The sequence below is a fragment of the Papio anubis genome, chromosome 13 (assembly GCF_008728515.1).
Source record: "Papio anubis isolate 15944 chromosome 13, Panubis1.0, whole genome shotgun sequence".
Lineage (NCBI taxonomy): Eukaryota > Metazoa > Chordata > Mammalia > Primates > Cercopithecidae > Papio > Papio anubis.
In genome coordinates this window covers 69,703,248-69,726,364 of record NC_044988.1, presented here as the reverse complement: position 1 = coordinate 69,726,364, position 23,117 = coordinate 69,703,248, and the positions used below count along the sequence as shown (strand labels likewise).

Here is a 23,117-nt window from a genome sequence, read left to right as displayed (position 1 = left end):
TGTATTGACCTTGAAAAAATAATAAGGCTTTTTTATCATAATAAAGCTAATATAGGATCATTATAAAGAATTTGGAGAAGATATTTTAAATAAAGAATGTTCTAATTGCCCAAAACATATGAGTAATACTAAAAGACAGAAAAGAGAATGTTTTTATGTAGGAAAACAATGTAAGTGAAAGTAGAGAGAAAGTAATTTCATAGTACACACAAACAATATTAGTATCAGTGGTTCCCAAACCATGTTCCTCAAAGGAACACTGGTGTCCTGGACTAGTGTACCTTCATTAAAATCAAATATGAAATTTTCTCATTTGCAAAGGAAAAAAAAATCAATAAAAAAACTGTTCTCATTTTTAAGGGGTTTTTTCCTTTATGTTTCTTAAACCTTCAATATCAGATTATTTCAGATTTGTTGCTGGCTATCAACTAACATCAGATGATTTCAGATATTTTGCTGGCTAGCAGTAAAAGTATGTTCAACAAATAGGTAAGGAATACTAATACAAATATTCCAACAATGTTTCATGAGAACATAGGTCAGGTCATGAATGTCACAAGCTCATGGATGGACATTTTAAATTGTTTTGTAGTTGTGGCAGTCACTGCTAATGCCTACCTTTGATCTATTCTCTCCTTCTTAGTAAGAGAACTCCAATTTTGTTCAGGGAAACAAGGTACCCAACTAAATAACATATATTTCTCGGCCTCCCTCAATCTGTGTTCATATGTAGGTACTGTCCCTTTCTCCTTCATTCTTCCTCTTTTTTTTCCCTTGACTGGAGAGCAAACCTGTTGCCTAAAGTTGCAGCAGCCAAAAGATGACACAGCAGAAAGACCAGGAGCAAGACAGTAAGATGGAAGAATCATGAAATCACCATACCTCCTGTGGATCTCCTCTTTCCAGACTTACCATTACAGAAAATAATGTATCTAAATGAATACATTTTTTAAAAAGCCCTTATCATACAAGCCACCACTGGTCACACCACTGATACATGCAGTTAAACATAATTCCCAATAGAATGACTGTGTGTAAATTTAATAAGATAAATATTTCTAAGCAATGGTCTTAAAAACTTTTGTGCTACATCAGAGACCATATGATAAGATTAATTTATCAAGAGACCCATGACTTGCTGGTGTTCTGACTCCTCACAATTTTTTTTTTTTTTTTTTTTAAGACAAGGTCTCACTCTGCTTCCCAGGCTGGAGTGCAGTGGTATGAACATGGCTCACTGCAACCTCTGCCTCCTGGCCTCAAGTGATTCTCCCACCTCAGTCTCCCAAGTAGCTGGGCCTCAGCCTTCTGAGTAGCTGGGGGCCACAGGCGTACACCGCCATGCCCAGCTAATTTTTGTATTTTTTGTAGAGACGGGGTCCACCACGTTGCCCAGACTGATCTTGAATTCTTGGGCTCAAGCCATCTGCCCACCTCAGCCTCCCAAAGTGCTAGGATTACAGGCCTGAGCCACCACACCCAGCTGATTCCTAACAAATTTGAGAACAGAATCACTGCCTTAGCTTAAACCCAATACAGAAGGAATCTATTTTGGGATCATCTTCTGAATGTTCCTTCTTTTCAAGTATTCTGTACAGTACCAGGCATCAAGAGGACACTCTACTACCTGTCAATGATTATGAATGATTATGCACCTGCCTTCCTGAAACCAAAATGAAAATTCAGTAAAATGGATGAGCCATTACTAAGGCCCTCAAAAATCAATTCTCCAAAGAGAAATGTTTTACACAAAGAAACACTCATAAGAGTTGCTCAAAACAAAATATTTTGCTCTTGTTGCAAATCTGTCCCACAATTCTCAAAATGTACAACTTGTCTCGAGAATTTCATTAACATTTCAAAGCTCAGAAACAATACACACTAGTGGCAGAAACTCTGCTTTCTATGAACCTAAGCTGCCCAAATTCCCAACTTCTGGCATTAACAACTAGGTTCAGGCTCTGACTCAAAATGAGATCCAGCAGCCTTCCAGAATGATACGACTTTTCTACCACCCTTCCACTAAAAAGAAGGTAGTTCTGGGGATCTTATGAGTTAGCTAACACTCATGGAGAGCCAAAAGGAAATAAACTTCATTAGATGTTACAATAGAATTCAGGGTTTCTCAATCTAGGCACCAGTGACATTTGGAACCAGGTAATTCTTTGTTGTAGGGAATATCCTGTACACTGGAGGTTGTTTAGCAACAGCCCTGACCTCTGCCCACTAGATGCCAGTAGGACCACACCAGCTCTGACAACCAAAATTGTCTCACCACGTCCTGGGACGGGGCGGGGGGGGGGGGGCAAAATTATCCCCAGTTGAAAACTACAGTAAAGGGAAAGCAAAGACTTTTCATCTAATTCTCTGACACAATCACTATAAGGAAAACTAGTCAAATAATCGGCAGTCTCAAAAGATCTCAACACACTGCCACAGCTATTCTCCATTTCAATAGAGGGACTTAAATATATTGATTCCAAGTTTATGTTAAATCCCCCTCCTTTAATAGCACCTTAACCTCCAGCAGGCCTCACTTCCTCCTTCTTCCTATAGCAGCTCTTCTTCTTCAAGATCAAAGCAACCTCAGATCCAATGGCTTTTTTCTTAAGTCCTCCAATCCTTTTCAAGACCTTTCTAGAACAGTTGATACTTCTGGCCTCCCCTTGTAACCAAACAGTCTTCATTATCCCCTCAATTTTCTGACCTCTTTTAATTTACCCACTCCTTTTTCCTTCTCCTATTGCCCAATCTGTGTCAATAACACTCTTAGAACGTATCTCCAACTTAATCAACTCTCCAGATTAACCGAAGTGTAGCATTCTCTATAAAACCTACAGAACAATGCCTATGGCACAATGAATTCTCAAGGCTACTAGACCCTCTCTAGAACATCCATGAGCACTTTAGCTCCAACCAGGGTAGCTGTTCTTGTGCTTCAAGAGTCAGTTACCCAGCCTATGTAGTTGTTACTACAATTATGTGATTTCAACATTTCATATGAGTGAAAATAAATTACTTCTATGAAAACTAAATTGAAAGACTTGAATAAGGTGAGCTACTTTTTTAAAAAACCTACAGTTGCACTTAGAATTCTGCATCCACAGGTCTTTAGCTTCCTTTTTAAAGGGATTAAAACTGCAATTTGTAATCAATGCATTATACAAGTGGTTTGTTCAAGAAAGAGGAGGCCGGGCGCGGTGGCTCACGCCTGTAATCCCAGCACTTTGGGAGGCCGAGGTGGGTAGATCGCGAGGTCAGGAGTTCAAGACCAGCCTGGCCAACATGATGAAACCCTATCTCTACTAAAAATACAAAAATTAGCTGGGCACGGTGGCACGTGCCTGTAATCCCAGCTACTCGGGAGGCTGAGGCAGGAGAATTGCTTGAACTGGGGACCGGGAGGCAGAGGTAGCAGTGAGTGAGACTGTGCTACTGCACTCCAGCCTGGGATACAGAGCAAAGAGGAAACCATTCTCAAAGAAAAAGTATGGGCCCTCTTTCAAAATATTTAATAAATATGTATATGTTAAAATAAAACGTTACATGCATTTATGAATCATTTTTGTGACTCCCTACTTTAAATAACTTTCCCAATTAACCAAATAACTACCAAATTATTGTGGGACCAAGACAAAAGGATCCCTACTGTATAGTAAATGTTCTGCCTTCAACCATCCCATGTGTCATCTCATTTTGTTCATTCTCTGGCAGTATTCACATTCACACCCACCACTTCGAGTCTTCAAACCTAGTTTTCCCAACCATATTAAAGCCATGTCATCTGTTTTTGCTAGTGCTATCTCCAGTCTTCAGAGCATTGCTGGGGAAAATCCTATAAATTAATGTTCCCTAAGGCCTTATTAACATGTAGAAAACTTTAGTTATCTCTAGTGGATTCTGTGTTGACTCCCCACAGAACATGTTCAAACTTTTCACTTTGTCCTTTAAAAAATTTTTTCATGAGTTTATACTGACTGTCTAGATGTCAGTAGTATTTGGAGAAATCTGCCCTTTTTCAGAAAGGCAAACCAATCCAATCTGACAGGACCCTGCTGGATGGTTTCATTCCCAGAACAAGCCCAGTTTGTTCTTGAACCTGTACCCACCTGCCTACAAAACAATTCCATGATCTCTATACTGAAAATAGCAGAAACATTTAAAATATTAAAATATTTAAAATACTGCACACCAGGAAATAGTATGGTACAACTATGGAATATTATAAAGCTATTTAAAGATGTATATTATATAATACGGAAATAAGCTTATGAATGTTAAAGTGAAAATGCAGACCACAAAACTATACACATAGACTATGATTTTATATGAAAAACCTGCCAGGAACTGTGATGCAGGCTTTTAGTCCCAGCTACTTTGGAGGCTGAAGCAGAAAGACCAGGAGTTGAAGATCAGCCAGGACAATATAGTGAAACTCATTTCAAACACACACACACACACACACACACATATAAGATAATCCAGCCAGGAATAAACAAAACCGGTAACAGTAACCTGTTACAGCAGTTGAACAATGAGTGATTGCTCCCCTTTTCAATTTTCTATATCGGTTATTATTTAACGGGGAAAAAAAAAAAAGAAAACCTCAATGTGATTTCAAAGACAACCCCAGAGACAGTTTGCTACACCACACGCAAAGCATAAGTTTCGAGATCAGGAAGGGCCAAGTTCACGTGGTAGTCCTCCTTTTAGAATAATACTTTCCCTTGATATTGTAATGATTAGATAATGTATGCAAAGGCAATCATGCCTAGAACAAGTAGTTATACAACAAAGATTCACTTTTTTTCTTTTCCCAGATATGACTTCAACTCCCAACCAATCTAAGGGGCACCTCTAATGACACAAATCACTGAGAATACATTTCAGGGTATAAAATCAAGCAATAGATTTAGCAATTGTTGACTTCAAGTCCAAGAAAATCAGAAGAATTAGAAATTAAATCCTCTTCAACTTGTTTACTAATCACATTAGTTATCTTCTAGTATAAAGATATGAGGAGGAAAAATAAACTTTACCTAATATTATATGATACAAAACCAAAAGCAGTTTACATTAATATTAAAAAGCATCAACTATAGAGATAGCTAAAACTTCTCTAAGCTATACTTAATGAAAGAAATTTCACATATGCCACACAATCATCTGACTCTGATATTTTTCATTCCATTTTGCGTACTACTGCCAACTACCCTGTTAAACCACACTTTGCTCCTGTCAATCTTCCACCCCCACTCCTGCAATCTTCCCCCGCTGCCTACTTCAATTCTAAATGCCTGTATCAGGACTCTCCAGGCAAGGTGACAGGGAGAACAACTACTGCAAGATCAGATGGAAGAAAAGGCCTGGGTCCAAAGTTGAGTGTTTAAGGCCCCCAGGGTCTTTCCAGGCCTCGCCAGTCCTAGCCAAAGATGTCATGGTTGTGACATTCTCTCCCTCACGGATGTTTCTGATCTCTGGGGTTCTGACACTAGCTTGGCAAACCATAACCTGAATCTGTTATGGTGCAGTTATTAAAATTAATGATGAAAAATCTCTATATTTCCTGACATGACACATTTAAAGGCAGACTTTTTAAAATGTATGTAACACAAACTTTTTTAATGCCTATTTTAAAAATCTGGAAGGTACACTCACCAAAATAGGAACCACGGTTATCTCTTGGTAGAATTTAAACCTTCTTCATTATTCTGTATTTTTCTGAATTGAGTTTTACAACAAATTTGTATTATTTTAAAAATCAGATAAAGCAATTACATGCTACAGTATATAAGAACCTTGAAAATTATGCAGGCAGGGTGCAGTGCCTCGTGCCTGTAATCCCAACACTTTGGGAGGCCAAGGCAGGAAGATTGCTTCAGCCCAGGAGTTCGAGATCAGTCTGGGCAACATGGTGAAAGCCCCATGCAAAAATTCCCCGGGCGTGGTGGCGCATGCCTGTAGTCTCAGCTACTGGGGGACTGAGATAGGAGAATCACTTGAGCCGGAGGTCAAGGCTGCAGTGAGCTGTGATTGCACCACCACACTCCAGCCTGGGAACAGAGATCTTGTCTCCAAAAAAAAGAAAAAGGAAAAGAAAATATTATGTTAAAAGAAAGAAGTCAGGCGCAAAAGGCTACACGTTGTATTATTCTATTTATATGAAACATCCAAAATAAATAAATCCACAGAGAAAGTCTCTATGTGGTTACCAGGGGATGGGGGCGGGGAGTAGTGGGACTGACTGTTAAAAGGTAGAAACTTTCTGGGGTGATAGAAATATTCTATAATCAGATGGTAGATAGTGATGATCCTTGTACAATACAGTAAATGTACGAAAACCACTGAATTATATACTTTAACATGCTGAATTTTACATTATGAAAATTATCTCAATAAAAAATAAACATTTTTAAATCATATAAATCATGCTAAATTTTGGAAAAATCGAAATTAAAAAATTAAAAACAGGCATTATAATATGCTTTTTAAGAGGCACACCCTGGCATCAGACCACCTTGTTCAGCATCCCGGCTCTACCACTTATCACAGTTGTGTGAGCTTAGTAATTTACCACTTGTGCCTCCATTTCTTCATCTACAAAATGGGGACAATAACAGTACCTATCTCAAAATTCTGATGGAGGATTAAAGGTATAGAAAGCACTCAGAGCAAAATAATAATACACATCATAAGTACTCTATTAAGTGTAAGCCACTATTGTTTTTTATTAGCACCAGTTCTGGAGAAGGCGTAGAAAAATGAGCACTCAAACAAACTGTGGAAGTACACAGTGGCACGACCTCTCATGTGTCCATACGTATTGCCATTTTAATTGTCTTTATCCTTTTATCCAACATTTCCAGGAAATTATAACAGATATAAAAGAAAAACATACAAAAACCCATGTCCAAGATTGTTAAAGTCAGCATTTTCTGTAAAACCAAAGTGGAAAACAACCTCAGTGCCCATCTTTTGGGAATTAAATTATTGACATAATACTATACAGACATTGGTAGAAACACACGTAGTGATATGAAAAGACAACAAGACCTATTGTGGAAAAACACATACACACATTGTAAAACCATACACACAGTTTTACTCCCATTATTTTGAAACATATACCTGTTTACATATATAAGATTTTGCGCCGGGCGCGGTGGCTCACGCCTGTAATCCCAGCACTTTGGGAGGCCGAGGCGGGCGGATCACAAGGTCAGGAGATCGAGACCACAGTGAAACCCCGTCTCTACTAAAAATACAAAAAATTAGCCGGGCGCGGTGGTGGGCGCCTGTAGTCCCAGCTACTCAGGAGGCTGAGGCAGGAGAATGGCGTGAACCCAGGAGGCGGAGCTTGCAGTGAGCCGAGATCGCGCCACTGCACTCCAGCCTGGGCGACAGCGCGAGACTCCGTCTCAAAAAAAAAAAAAAAAAAAAAAAAGATTTTGCAGGTATATTCATATTCAATACATTTCCTTCATTAAGCTATTTTTTAAATCAATAATCCAAACACAAGAACCCTGTCCTCTGGTTCTATTTCTAACCACTATCCCTTAGTGTCTCCAACACTAAGTACAATAGGAGGTAGCCAGAACCCAGCAAAATCACCCACAAAGACAAAAATCTATACAACAACTTGCATACTGGCACTGAAAAACCTGGTATTAATGATTTTAAAAAGAGAATTTTTTAAACACTTCACAAAATTCTGGTGCATTAGAAAGAGTTCCACACTTCGGGTTCCACTTATTTGATTAAGTAAAAGTAACTATATGATCTTGGCCAAGTGCTAAATCTGAGAATCCCAGTTTCCCAGAATTTAAAAAAAAAAAAAAAAAAGAGTATAATAGTCCCTTATAGGATTCCAATGGTTATAAGAGATCCTTACAAAAGAACACTGCAAACTATGAAGAAGACTGACTGTTACTCTTTGGCTGAAACCACCAAAAACAAACTTAAAAAGACACTACCATAACCAGAAACCCTGACAAATTTTGTTGTAAAACACTGAATAATTTTTTTTAAAAAAACTAGGTCTAAATAAATGGGAATTTGGATGTTCTTATGGTATAACCTTGAAGTAAACAATGGTAAACACAAGTGTACCACCTAGAAAACACCTCAAACCACTTTAGAGAGAGAAGGAGGCTGGGCACAGTGGCTCAAGCCTGTAATCCCAGCACTGTGGCAAACCAAGGCAGGCGGATCACCTGAGGCCAGGGATTCGAGACCAGTCTAGCAAACATAGTGAAACCCTGTCTCTACTAAAAATACAAAAGAAAATTAGCCAGATGTGGTGACAGGCACCTGTAATTCCAGCTACTCAGGTGGCTGAAGCACAAGAATTGCCTGAACCCGGGAGGCAGAGGTGCCACTGTACTCCAACCTGGGCGACAGAGTGAGACCCTGTCTCAAAAAATACTAATAAATAAAAATTAAATTTAAAAAAATAATAAAATAAAGAGAAGGAAAAAAGCTATAGAAAACAAATATAGGACACTAAAAGATTGAGCTGACTTGTGAACAATAAAGAATCATCAACCGGGCTATAAACAACAGAATTGACACAGCAGTATCAGCAGTTTAGTTTCACGTGCAAAACAATATTAAATGAAAGCTGACAAGGCAAAAATAAACTGAACTTAAAAATCCCTAGCCAGGCACAGTGGCTCATGCCTATACTTTGAGAGGCTGAGGCAGGAGTATCACGTGAGCCCAGGAGTTCAAGACCAGCCTAGGCAACATAGGGAGACTCCATAACTACAAAAGATAACTTTAAAAAATTAGCTGGACGTGGTGGTACACGACTGTGGTCTCAGCTACTCAGGAGGCTGAGGTAGGAGGATCAATTGAGCCTGGGAGGTCAAGACTGCAGTGAGGCATCATGCCACTGCACGTCAGCCTTGACAACAGAGAGACACCCTGTCTCAAAAAATAAAAATAAAATATTCCAAAAGGAGATCTGACCTCTGAACAACAGTGGCTCCAGTATCAACAGAAAATGCAAAGCAAAAAGCAACATGAAGATGCCAAAGCTCAGGCCTGGCCGTGGGCTTAGTGGCTCTAAGCCTGTAATCCCAGCATTTCGAGGCTTCAGGGACGCATGGATCACGAGGTCAGATCGAATCATCCTGGCTAACACGAAACCCCGCCCTACTAAAAATACAAAAACCTACGGGCGAGGTGGCTGGCCTGTAGTCCCAGCTACCCGGAGGCTGGGAGAGGCAGGAGAATGGCTAAAACCCGGGAGCGAGCCAGCATTGAGATCCGGCCACTGCACTCCAGCCCCGGCTACAGAGCAAGACTCCGGCCTCAAAAAAAACAACAAAGTTCAGGCCAGGCGCTGTGGCTCACGCCTGTAATCCCAGCACTTTGGGAGGCTGAGGCAGGCTGATCACCTGAGGTCAGGGGTTCAAGACCAGCCTGGCCAACATAGTGAAACCCCATCTCGACTGAAAATACAAAATTAGCTGGGCATGGTGGCATGCGCCTGTAATCCCAGCTACTCAGGAGGCTGAGGCAGGAGAATCATTTGAACCCAGGATGCAGAGGCTGCAGTCAGCCGAGATCACGTCATTGTACTCCAGCCTGGGAAAAAAGAGTGAAACTCTGTCTCAAAAACAAAACAAAAAAAAAAAGTTCAAAATCTTTCTGATGAAAAATGAAATAATTTAGCATAAACACTGAGATTAAAGAAGAGAATGGCAATTATCACAGATTTCCTCCTCATATTTTTCCATATTTCTCAAATTTTCTACACAGACTATATGTTGCTTTTATAACAAAGAAAAAAAGGTGTGGGCTTTTCCCTTTTTTAATCCATGGAAAAGACAGACTCAATATCTGCACAAAAATGAGAGAAATTGAGCTGTGGTTGAAAATATAATAACCTGCCAAAGTTTTTAAAGGTATAAGAATATGTTAAGAACTTTTAGAACCTTAAATGACTTCTGAAAAAAATGACAAAGCTACTGAGCCATGGAAAATAAATGATACTTTTTAAAAATAAATGAATTTGAATAGTAGCAAAAGATTTATAATAAATTAAGTCACCTAATAAACTAAAAGCATATAAGGAGAGAATTTTAAGATTTAAGCATAGAATTTCCAAGTACATGAGAAGTATGCCAAGCTCCTAAGAAGCCAATAATATAATAATATGAATAAAGAAAATAGTTAAGTTAAAACAAGCTTTCTAACAATGTAAAAAATGAAGGGGGATAAATGGGTTGAAGTTATCTCCCAATCCAGCTTAAAAGAAACTGAGAATTTAAATTCCATTAAAGAAACCACATATATAGGGAAAATGAAGGATAACAAATAGGAACTTAAATGAAGATGGTTAGTTATAACAAAAAAGACAACAAAGGTTGGTGAGGATGTGGAAAAGGGAATGTTCACACACAGCTGATGAAAATGTAAAATGCTGCAACCATTTACAGCAGTTTGGCAAATCTTCAAAATGTTAAACATAGAGTTACCACTTGACCTAGCAATTCCACTCCTAGGTGGAATATATACACCCAAGAGATATGAAACCACGTGCTTACACAAAAGCTTGTACATGAATATCCATGGTGGCATTATTCATAATAGTCAAAAAGTAAAAACAACAAAAATGTCTATCAAGAGATGAATGGATGTTAAATGGATAAACAAAATGTGGTATTATTATGAATTATATATTCAAATATATATTGAAATATTATTCAGTCACAAAAAGGAATGAAATTCTGATACATCCTACAACATGGATCAACCTTAAAAACATCATGCTAAGTGAAAGAAGCCAATTATAAAAGGTCATATTGTATGATTCCATTTATATGAAATATCCAGAATAGACAAATCTACAGCAAAAGATAGTAAATCCTGGCCAAGGTTGGTGGCTTACACCTGTAATCCCAACATTTGGGGAGGCCGAGACAGGCAGATCACCTGAGGTCAGGAGTTTGAGATGAACTTGGCCTGGCCAACATGGTGAAATCTTGTCTCTACTAAAAATACAAAATTAGCCAGGCACGGTGACAGGCATCTGAATCTCATGCTGAGGCACAAGAATCTCTTGAACTGGGGAGACAGAGGTTGCAGTGAGCCAAGATTGCATCACTGTACTCCAGCCTGGACAACAGAGACTCTGTTTCAAAAAAAAAAAAAAGATAGTAGGTCAGTGGTTGCCTAGGGCTGGATGAGGAGAGGTGGGGATTGGGGAGTGACTGCTAAAGAATGTAAAGTTCCTTGGCCAGGCTCGGTGGTTCACGCCTGTAATCCCAACACTTTGGGAGGCTGAAGCAGGCAGATCACCTGAGGTCAGAAGTTCAAGACCAGCCTGGGCAACATAGCAAAACCCCATCTCTACTAAAAATTAAAAAATTAGCTGGGCATGGTGGCAGGCGCTTGTAATCCCAGCTACTCGAGAGGCTGAGGCAGGGAGAATCGCTTGAACCCGGGAGGCAGAGGTTGCAGTGAGCCAAGATCACGCCATTGCATTCCAGCCTGGGCAACAGAGAGAGACTCCGTCTCAAAAAAAAAAAAAAAAAAGTAAAGTTCCTTTTGAGGGAGATGAAAATGTTCCACAACCTTGTGACTATAGTCAAAAACACTGGATTGTGCACTTTAGAAAAAAGATGATGATGGAGGGGCACAGATATCAATTACTTAATTTAATGTAAATGAGTTGAAAGAAACTGAAAGCAGAATGATCTATAACTCTATTGGGAGACAAATCCCAACACTTAAAAACTAAAATATAAACACAAATCCAGAAAAGGTCGGGTCCTATGATAACTTTAGGAGATACTTGAAATCTACTCTATACAAAGGTAAAAAGTACAACAAATTATGATACAAGATAATGTTCAATGTATATGCCTTACATAGAATAACAAAAATATAAGAAAAACTGAAAAACTGTGAAAAATAAACCTATCATTATAAGCGGAAGTTTTACTATTTAATTAAGAGGAGATGACAAAACAAAAAATGTAAAGTATGGAACTAATATAAAACATAAATTAACCCTCTCCCCTTGGTAGGGGCCAACTTGACAGAGCCAAGTTCAGGGGGGAAAAAAAAAAAAAAAAAAAGACAGATAGACAGATGATAGAGAAAAAATAGATACAGAAAGAGAGATTTAAGGCAAATGTGGTAAAATCTGAATTGGGGAACCTGGGTATACTATTACATTTTTCTAAGTTTGAAATTATATAAAAATAAACAAGTAAAACTAATAGTTAATATAACATGGAGACTGAGAAGTCAAGGAAATAACTCTTCTGGATATAAGTCTTTCACAAAATTTGTTTTCATACTAGGATACAAAGATACACCTTGTTTGTTTGTTTGTTTTCTGAGACATTGTTTCTCTCTTGTTGCCCAGGCTGGAATGGAATGGTGTGATCTTGGCTGACTACAACCTCCACCTCCCAGGTTCCTGTGATTCTCCTGCCTCAGCATCCTGAGTAGCTGGGATTACAGACATGCGCCACCATGTCCGGCTAATTTTTGTATTTTTAGTAGAGACTGGTTTTTGTCATGTTGGCCAGGCTGGTCTCCAACTCCTGACCTCAGGTGATCCACCCACCTCGGCCTCCCAAAGTGCTGGGATTACAGGCACGAGCCGCCGCGCCTGGCCACACCTAGTTTTAATATGAAAACCCAGAGATTCCATATAACACATTCTTGGCCCATAATGCAAAATCATGAAACAATACATCTGTAACATATATAAACTCATGTGTTTCACAATGATGAGAGAAATTTTATCATAAATGTCAATGGAGTTAAAGAAACATCATGATCTATATCCACCTAAAGAATTTAGAAAGAGAGAAAAGGGAAAGTTTAAGGGATAAAATTAATAAAAGAAAAAATAGACATAAAAACATCAGATAGTGTTTCAAGGACAATGGTATAATCAGAGATAGCAGAGTAGGTTTCAAATACAAAGAAGGAGGAAATGGATTCAAGGAAAGAGTTAAAAAGAAGAACAATACAGTGGAAGTTACAAGGAGTACAGGCAGGAGAGGAGTTCAGACCAGAAGAACTAGGCACTGGAGAAATACAGTCTCCCATCCAACCGTGTAATTATGAATAATAGGAATGAGGGAATATATACCAATTTTGACTCTCCTCCAGACAGGCTCTCCATCTCAAAGAGCATCACAATTCACTCCACCATCTATAGGAGGAGATCCAGAAGTTTAGGCAGAAAAAGATCAATAAAAGAGGCTGGCTGGTTGAGAACTGGGCAAAGTAAAGAGCTCATGCCTCACTAGACAGCACTGACTGACTTCGCAATGTGGAAATAAAAGCCCAATGTTGACAGTGCCTCCAAGTTTAGAAGAGAATGCAGGCCAGAAGTGATGGCTCATGCCTGTAATCTCAGCACTTTGGGAGGCCAAGGCGGGCAAATCACTTGAGGTCAGGAGTTCAAGACCAGCCTGGCCAACATGGCGAAAACCCATCTCTACTAAAAATTCAAAAATTAGCCAGGTGTGGTGGTGTGCACCTGTAATCCCAGCTACTCTGCAGGTTGAGGCAGGAGAATCGCTTGAACATGGGAGGTGGAGGTTGCAGTGAGCCAAGATCGAGCCATTACACTCCAGCCTGAGCAACAGAGCAAGATTCTGTCGAAGAAGAAGAAGAGGAGGAAGAGGAAGAAGGAAGAAGGAAGAAGAGTAGGCAGAAAAATAGACTGTCAAGTGAAACCTTCAGATTTTTAATGGCTAAGAACCAATGTAACTTTTTAAAGAAACTGTGCAGACTAGGCTGGGTGCAGTGGCTCATGCCTATAATTCCAGCACTTTGGGAGGCCGAGGCAGGCAGATCACGAGGTCAGGAGATCTAAACCATCCTGGCCAACATGGTGAAACCCTGTCTCTACTAAAAATACAAAAATCAGCTGGGTGTGGTGGCACGCACCTGTGGTCCCAACGACTCAGGAGGCTGAGGCAGGAGAATCGCTTGAACCTGGGAGGTGGAGGTTGCAGTGAATGGAGATCACACCAACGCACTCCAGCCTGGCAACAGAGCTAGACTCCCTCTCAAAAAACAACAACAATTAAAACAAACAAAAAACCTGTGCAGGTTAAACAAGTCCTCTCAATTCTTCCAATTTCTACTGTTATCTTTCATCGTACCCCCAGTCTCCTCCCTTCTCCATTCCATCTTCACCAATTTCAGACTTTGCTTTCTAAAACCACAATGTCACTCAAACCCTTTAAAAGCTTCTTGATGTCTTTGAACCAAATGCCAAACCTGCAGATGGGCCTTGAAGACCTTACTGTGGTGGCATAATCTCCTGCCTTAATCCCCGCAACTTAGTATTTCGAAAAGACTCCCTTCACTTTTCCACCTTTGTGCCTTTCCTAAAGCTATTCCTTCAGCCTAGAATACCCTTTTTAAGAGGTATTCTATGTTCATTCATCTATGTTCAGCTTCTATGTTCATTCAGCCATTAATCTATTCCACTAATAAATATGTAATGGGCATCTAACTTTGTACCAGACACCAATCTGGGCACTGTCACTACAGCGGTAAATAAAACAGACAAAAATCTCTGCCTTCACAGAGCTACATACAGACAGAAAACAAGTAAAATATACAGTATGTCACACAGGAAAAGGTGTTCTGGAGCAAGGAAAAGCATGAAGGAAGGTTACGGTGTGAGAAAGACATTGTGGATGGAGGGTGGAGAAGGCTGTAATTTAAGGCACCACTGAAGGTGACATTAGAGCAAACACCTGTAGGAACTGGGACAAGAAGATTCCAAGCCAAAGGAACATCAACAGCAAAGGCCTCAGGCAACAGTGTGTCTGATGTTTCCAGGTGATGTTCTCTCCCCATACAGCCCAGCTCAAGTGCCACTTACTCCAGGAAACCAGTTTTGATTACTACAAATCAGAAATTATTCATTCCCATGACACCGTATCTGTATCTTCCTTAGGGCACCTTGTACAGTGGAAATCCTCTTTTCAAACATATACAAGAGTGATCATTGATCTATTAATCAAAAAAGTCAGTTAAGGCAGAAACCATTTAAAATAATACCTATTTTAGCCATTTTAGTCTTAAATACATAATTATACATTCATTTCCCAATGTACCACCAAGACCTTTTTTTTGAGTATAAGTCTGTCAATGGCAGTCCCCCACTTCCTTGGATAAATCACACCCATAATCCATTAGAACTACAATGTCCGTTTTCCTTTCCTTTAAGTAGAACAGGGGCTTAAAAATACTTGCAATGTTTTCTGCGAAATCCTTCCAAAAGTTACAGGGTTTCTCCATTCTGTTTCAGTTGTCTTGACCATAATTTAATTCATTCAGGGCAATTCTTTCAGCTTCTTGTCTTTATCAAGTCTTGTCAAAGCATTCCGTAAAAACAGCTTTTTGTAATCATTATTTCATTGATTTGAGTAATATTTATTAAATTATACTCATAATTACCACTCGTATCAATAAGTTTGAAAACAAATACAACTGACTCTTGCTTAGTAAGCAGAAAAATCAAATGATACACAAACGACGAGAGCTAACTTAGCATTTGAGCATCTGTGTGCCTGCTGTGGGAATTGATTAGTATGATTTACTAAGGGAATGATTACTCCAAGATGCCAAAATCAAGCCCAGCAAAGGATCTGAATAGATATTTCTCCAAAGAAGATATACAGATAGCCAATATATTCATTAAAATATGCTTAATATCAATAGTCATTAGCAAAATATAAATATAAAGGACATTGATACAGAACTTCACACCCACTAGGATAGCCAAAATCAGACAGACAATAGCAAGTGTTGGAGAAGATGTTGGAGAAATTAGAATCTTCAAACATTGCTGGTAGAAATATAAAATGGTGCAGCCACTTTGGAAAACCATTTGCTAATTCCTCAAAACGTGAAACACAGAGTTACCATATGACCAAGCAATTCCACTCCTAGATACATACACAACAGAACTGAAAACATGTGTCCACACAAAAACTTGTCCATGAATGCAACAGCAGCATTATCCATAGCAGCCAAAAAGTAAAAACAACTCAAATATCCATCAGTAGAGAAATGGATATGCAAAATGTGGTTTATCCATACAATGACTATCATTTGGCCATAAAAAGTAATGAAGTTCTGATACACACTACAACATAGATGAACACTGAAAACATTATGCTAAGGGAAAGAAGCCAGACACAAAAGAACACACCTCATATGACTCCATTTGCATGCATATCTAGAATAGGCAAATCCATAGCGACAGAAAGTAGATTAATAGTAACCAGGGACAGGGGACATGAGGAATGTGGAATGACTGTTAATAGGTATGGGGTTGCTTTTTGGGATGACGAAAACTTTCTGGAATTACAGAGTGGTGACAGTTGTAAAATTTTGTGAATCCATACAAATCCACTTAACTGTGCACCTTTTAAAAAATCCTATCTTGTTCGTGCTCAATAAATGCTTATTGATGGGGAATGTGGGGGGGAAGCAAGCCCAGATGTGGTAAAAAGAAACTTCCACTGTATATATCTGTAAAAGGCTAACCACCTCTGTAAGATTATAAGGCCCTTGAAAGCAGGGAATCCTTCTCATATATTACCCTTAACAGCCAGTATATTAGATTACACTATGCAGTATTCAATCAAGGTTTGCTAAATTAATTATTATCCATCCACATTTTACACACTAGGGATCTAGAAGAAAAAAGCCCTGCCTGAGATTCCCCATTAATCAGAAAAACTCACTTTTTATTCCCAAGAATCCTGAATTGACATAAATAAGGCATGTCTCGTAATCTGCCATTTATATCACCCATTAATACCATTCCTACCACCGTATAACAATCCAGAGGACCCACTTCTAGTTAAAACCCATTTCAAATTCTCCACCTTATATCTATCACCAAATGCCACTAACTGATCTCTCAATATGTTCTTCTACCTCTTTAACCATATTCCCTAAACTAGAAATGCCCCACATGGTTAGCCTCATTTGTTCTTCTCAAATACCCTAGAGCCAAAAAGGACTATCATCATCTTCATGTTACAAATGGAAAACAAAAAAAGTCAGTCTAAGGTTACCTGGTCTCCTGAATTCAAGTTTATCTTTCTTCACATATATCATGTATTTCCAAGCTTTTTTTCTCTTTGGATAACTAGGAACTTTCTGGTAAGTTAGCTTTTTAAAAAAGCATAAATAAAAAAGATATAATATCAAAGTTTTTCTTTTAATCACAGTAAGTCTAAAGTCCAGAATGAGTGGAGAACTGGGGCAAGATGACAACAAAAAAACTCTTGTTCCAGCCTGAGCATCATGGCGAAGCCCTGTCTCTACTAAAAATACAAAAAATTAGCCAAGTGTGCTGGCATGCACCTGTAGTCCCAACTACTCAGGAGGCTGAGAATCACCTGAGCCCAAAAAGTTGCGGCCTGCAGTAAGCTAAGATTGCGCCACTACACGCCAGCCTGGGCAACAGGAATAAGACCCTGTCTCAAACAAACAAACAAAAAAGTCTTGAGAACAAGAAGAGATAAACCAAAGGCCCACTGCTTAGGGAACATGCAATATCAAGAGACGACAGGGCCAATTCCCTATGCTTCATCTTCATCAAGGAACATGATCTTCAAGCTAGGGAGGTCAGAAATCTGATAAAAGGAAATCAACTTCTAAGGTAAGTGGCACGGATAGGGGACAGTAACAGAATACAGAGCTACTTCAAAAGAATATGCTCTCTGATCCAAACCACTCACACTCCATGATACTGAAAAAACTTTTACATCTGCCTTAAAAACTACCACTAATTATCTAAGCTACCTTGACAAGGTGCCAGAAGACCAGAAATAAAATAAATAAAAATAAACACATCCTCAAATTTCAAAAAAGGGGAAATGCAGGCCGGGCGCAGTGGCTCATCCATGTAATCCTAGCAGCTTGGAAGGCTGAGGTAGGCGGATTGCCTGAGCTCAGGAGTTCAAGACCAGAATGGGCAACATAGTGAAACCCTGTCTCTACTAAAATACAAACAATTAGCTGGGCGTGGTGGCGTGCGCCTGTAGTCCCAGCTACTCAGGAGGCTGAGGCAGGAGAATTGCTTGAACCTGGGAGGCAGAGGTTACAGTGAGCCAAGATCATGACACTGCACTCCAGCCTGGGCAACAGAGCAAGACTCCGTCTCAAAAACAAAAAAAAAAAAAAAAAAGGCAGAATGCAGATCCAGAAAAACATCTATGGGTAAACCTGCCATGTAACTGCTGAAAAATTCCAAAATGGATAAATAAGTTTTCGAATCAGTAAAATAAGAAAGACACCATCAGCTCTTTATTAAGGCAGGCTATACAACATGTGCTTTTTATTTAACAGGATTACTAAAATGGAAAAAGGGAGGATGACAGGATGATACATATACATAACAATCTAACAAGACAATCTGAAAGAATCTTTTAAATAATAGGCTAGTGAACAAAATGGGAAAATGCTGAACAGCAGAAGCTCGAAAATCTGTTAAATTCAACTAACAGGATGCATAGCTAGTTGAACATCTGGTTGACTAATGTAACAACATCAACCAAGTTGGTAGAAAGTCTCCAGTAGTATGTCGCAGGGTTCCACCCTTTTTCACAATCTAGACAACTTCTATTAGTTTAATGAAGCCATAGAACTGCTCTTCACGTTTGCAAGTGAAAAAAACCTGTCAGTGACCCAACACACACAACCTGACCGAATCAGCTCCAGAAAGGTTACAGTAGGCTGAAATGATGGTCCAAAACCAAAAATGAATATCTACAGGGAATCAAGGGCTGCATTTAGTTTTAAAACTGAAATAGGCCAGGCGCATTGGCTCACACCTGTAATCCCAACACTCTGGGAGGCTGAGGTGGGTGGATCACTTGAGGTCAGGAGTTCAAGATCAGCCTGGTCAACATGGTGAAACCCCATCCCTACCAAAAATACAAAAAAAATTAGCCGGGCATGGTGGTGGAGCGTGCGCCTGTAGTCCCAGCTACTCAGGAGGCTGAGGCAGGAGAATCACTTGAACCCAGGAGCCAGAGGTTGCAGTCGGCCAGGATCACGCCACTGCACTCTAACCTGGGTGACAGAGTGAGACTCTGTCTCAAAAAAAAAAAAAACAAAACTGACTAAGCAAACTTCAGTTTGTGTGGGGATACCTAGATAATAAAAGCTACTAAAAAAAACTATGCACAATTTCGAGCTGCATTAATGGATGTGTGTGTCCAGACTGTATTACTATGGTTCTCAAATTTAGCAACTAAAAAAAATTTTTTTCCATATGAATTGTTCCCAAATCTTCATCCTAAAAAGTTACAAGAATCTACAAGTATCATTTAGTTAAAACTCTAGCTTTAGACCCATTTATTCAAGTAAATCTTACTGCTAGGAAACATTTTATTTGATCAGCTTAATTTATTGACATTTATATCAGTGATAAATATGCTTAAAAGAACACTCAGATATTACTAAATCCAAGTCTCGTTTTTAAAAAGAAAGGAAACTAAGAGAAATTAAGTAACTTGCCCCAAATTACACAGCTGCTTAACAAGGGCCATGACCCCTAGATCAGTCCCCTTTTTCCCACACCACGTGGCACCCACCCCTCCTCTTCAATGCATAGTACCCCAGGGTGACTGACTGAGCCCCAGGCTTCACACACACCACACAAAAACACAGGTTCACTTCTCGGGCCCCGGGACTTTCCCTGCCCATACTCCAGGTCACTCCAAGCCCCTACATTCCATCTCAGAACCCAAAGAAAACACACACACACACACACACACAGTCGCTCTGCATCGCCAACCCACATCCTCAAGGGTATCCAACCCTCTATTTCTTTTATTTCCTTTCTTAAAACTTGAACTATGCAAGTTAGAAAGCATACACAAAAACATCCCATCAACATACATTATATTTTCCTAAGAACAAATTAGCTTATCAAAAACAAATACCCGGGACACATTACTGGAAAAATATTAACATGGTGTGATCACTTACAAGATTGATAATTAATATTTGTTACATAAAAAGGCACTCTAATATACAACTGGTTTTTATTCTTAAAGTGTGATTATGTAATGAAGCATTACCCCATATCCCGTTCAACATCAGAAAAATAAAGGAAAAGTTTTTTCACGGATGGAAATGTTTTTAATGGACATGCTATTGTTTACTGTGCTCAAAACTGCCCTTCCCCTCATAAAACATTACCATATGAAAATTATTAAAAGATGTAAGGCCTTCAAACCTAAACAGCAGGCCAAAGGCTCGCTTCATTTAGGGTAGCATAAGCATCTGCGCTGAGCTCCTCTTGCTTCTTCCTCACTCTTCCAGAAATAATGCCCCTTCAAGAGCCCAAAGGTACAAAGGTTGCCCGGCAGATTCCCAGTGGCCTTATGTTCCTCCTTCCTCCCCCTACTCCGCCTTGGTTTAAAGAAGACAAGAGAAGGCACCAGAACTGATAAAAGGGCAAGTTAGCAAGGATGTGGCTTATGATCACCAGCTAGGCCAGCTCCAAGAAGATCCCCCCCCTCAAAAAATGAGACCTGAATGCCTGTCTTTGCCCCAGGGCCATAACCCTTGAGCGCCTCTGGGACCCCTTTAGAAATGAAGAGGGAACTTTACTGCTGGGACCCTCTCCCCAGTGTTATCCATTAAAGCCCCAGCAAGCTCTTTGTTTCCAACAGCTGTGTGGGGGCAATCGGCCTTGGAGAGAGGGGAGAGGTCACTCCCTTGCTCCCGCTGCTGCCAATATCCAGGCTCTCCCGCAAAACACACACACACAGGCACGGCATCTTCCCTGGGACCCAATTCTCTCTTTCCACACCACTTTAATAACCCAGGTTTACACCTTGCTACACAAGGGCATTCCCTGAGACCTAATTTCCTCTTTCTACACCCAAACCCTACACAGGATTTGTAGGGTGATGACTCCCAAGCCCCCTCCCCTTTGAAAAAACACAAATGGGGTTCGCTACAGGACACCCATCCCTCCTCTTCAATGCATACCCCAGGGTGACTGAGCCCCAGGTTTCACACACACACAACACACAAAAACACAGGGTCACTTCCCGGGCCCTGGGACTTTCCCTGCTCTTATCCACAGACCCGAGGTCACTCGAAGCCCCCAGATCCCATCTCAGAACCCAAAGAACACACACCCGCGCGCGCGCGCGCGAACACACACACACACACACACACAGACGGTCACTCTGCATCGCCAACCCGCGTCCTCAAGGCAACCCGTTCCCTTTATCCACACGACCCCCACCCCCGAGACCCCAGTACCTTAAGGAAGAACCTCCCCAGCACATCAGCACATGGTCACTTCCCTGCCCTCACCCCGCCCAGCCCCTCGCCGTCTCCCACCCACCGCACTCCGCACACACACAGATCCCTGCCTGGGGCTGCCCTCCCTCCCCTGAGCCTTCACAACACAAACACGCGCTCCCGCGAGCACACCCACGACCACACCAGGAGCCCCTGCTGGCCGCTCAGCCTCGCCGGCCCCGGCCCCACCGCCTCCCCACACGCCGGGCCGCCCTCGCCCAGCCACTCGACACACTCGGACGCACCCACGGCCACTCCCATCCCCAGCGCCGGTCCCCAAGCCACACCGCACGCTCGCGCCCTGCCCTCCGCCCTCGCTCACCCTCGGGCCCAGCTCCCTGGGACCCCCACGACGGGGTCTTTCCCAGCCCGGCCGACCGCGGGGATCAGGAGGGAGGCGGCAACGGAGGGGTGGGGAGACCTAGGGCCGGCTCCGACCGGTCCTACCTGAGCAGTTGATGCTCTTGCCTTTGCCGCCGGGACAGTCCCCGCCGCCGCCGCCGCCGCCGCCACCACCCGGGGGCTGGTTGGACGCGCGACTCCCGGGCAGAGAGAAGGCGAAGAGCAGAAGCACCGACGTGTAGCAGCAGAAGGCGAGGGGAGGCGCGGCAGGCAGCCGGAGCGGCGCCTCAGCGGCCGCGGCGCCCATGGCTGGCGCCCCTGGACGGCGGGAAGCGCAGGGAGCCGCAGGCCGGGGGCATCCAGCCGCGCGCCCAGAGCCCCGCCGCTGCCTCGGCGCCTCCTAGCAGCCGCGCCGCTGAGCCGTGGAGCAGCCCCTCAGCATCCCTGCCCCACCCGCAGCACCCGCCAGGCCCGGGCCCGCGGCGCTCGGGACGGAGTCGGTGGGTCCGGGCGCGTGCGAGGGTCGCGGGCGCGCGAGGGTGCGCGCGAGGGTGCGAGCCGGCGTGAGGGAGACCGCGGCGAGGGGAGCGAGCAGGCGCTAGCGCGGCGGGCGGGGGTCGCGGGCCGGAGGCAGGCCCAGCCCCTCGCTCGCCTCCTCGCCTTCCCTTTGTGTCCGTGGCCGTTGCCACCGCGTCACAAAGACCCCGGCCCGCCCGGTGAGGGGCGCGTGACGGAGCCGCCGGCGGGAGGGGTGGCTGCGACCCCGCCCCGCGCACACCCCCAGCTCCCGCGCCGACGGCTCCGCCCCCGGCCGCGGCCGGCGCCACCTCCAGGGGAGCTATTGTTCCTGCGGCAGGGCAGGGGCGCGGGGGACGGGGTTGCGGCCACCCCTCGGCGGTAGGCAGCACCGTAATAGACTTGTTTGCTGCCCTTTGTGAGCGTTTTTGAAGCGTTTCGTTCGCCCAGCAGCAAGGCTGGGAATGAGGGCAGGTGATCTGTCATATATCTATAATAGTTTTTAGGTGAAGAAACTGAGTCACGGAAGAGGTAAAGGTGACATGTCCAAGGTCGCATACCAAGAAATGGGCAGGACCAGGATGGGAACCCAAGTTTTGACTCTAGCCATGCAGTTCTCAAAAGATGTTGGATGAATGGTTACATTTCTAGGTTCCTCATCCCCACCTCATTCCCATAGACTCACATACAACTGAGTTGAAAATAGTTTTACAAAAGTTTGTATTGCCCTCTCCCCCTAACAATAGCTGAGATTTAGAGAGGATTTTCTAATATACAAGGCCTGATGAAAGCGCTTTATGTGCATTCTCTTCAATTATTTTTTTACAGGCCTCGGAGGGAGTTTTCATTCTTATCTCCATTCTACAGATGAGGAAGTAGGGACCCAGAGAGGCGTAGTGATCTGACTCCCAGTCCAG

General features: G+C 42.0%; 1 protein-coding gene across 3 annotated transcripts in view; it reads right to left on the bottom strand.

The window, feature by feature from the left end:
• Window positions 1–22,422, bottom strand: part of TMEFF1 (transmembrane protein with EGF like and two follistatin like domains 1) — a 101,055-nt gene extending 78,633 nt beyond the window's left edge. For all 3 annotated transcript variants that reach the window (XM_009188412.4, XM_003911438.3, XM_009188410.3), the window contains exon 1: window positions 21,790–22,422. In XM_009188412.4, the coding sequence (XP_009186676.1) occupies window positions 21,790–21,991 (202 nt within the window). In that variant the 5' untranslated portion in view covers window positions 21,992–22,422. The remainder of the gene's footprint in view (window positions 1–21,789) is intronic.
• Window positions 22,423–23,117: the final 695 nt, after the last annotated feature.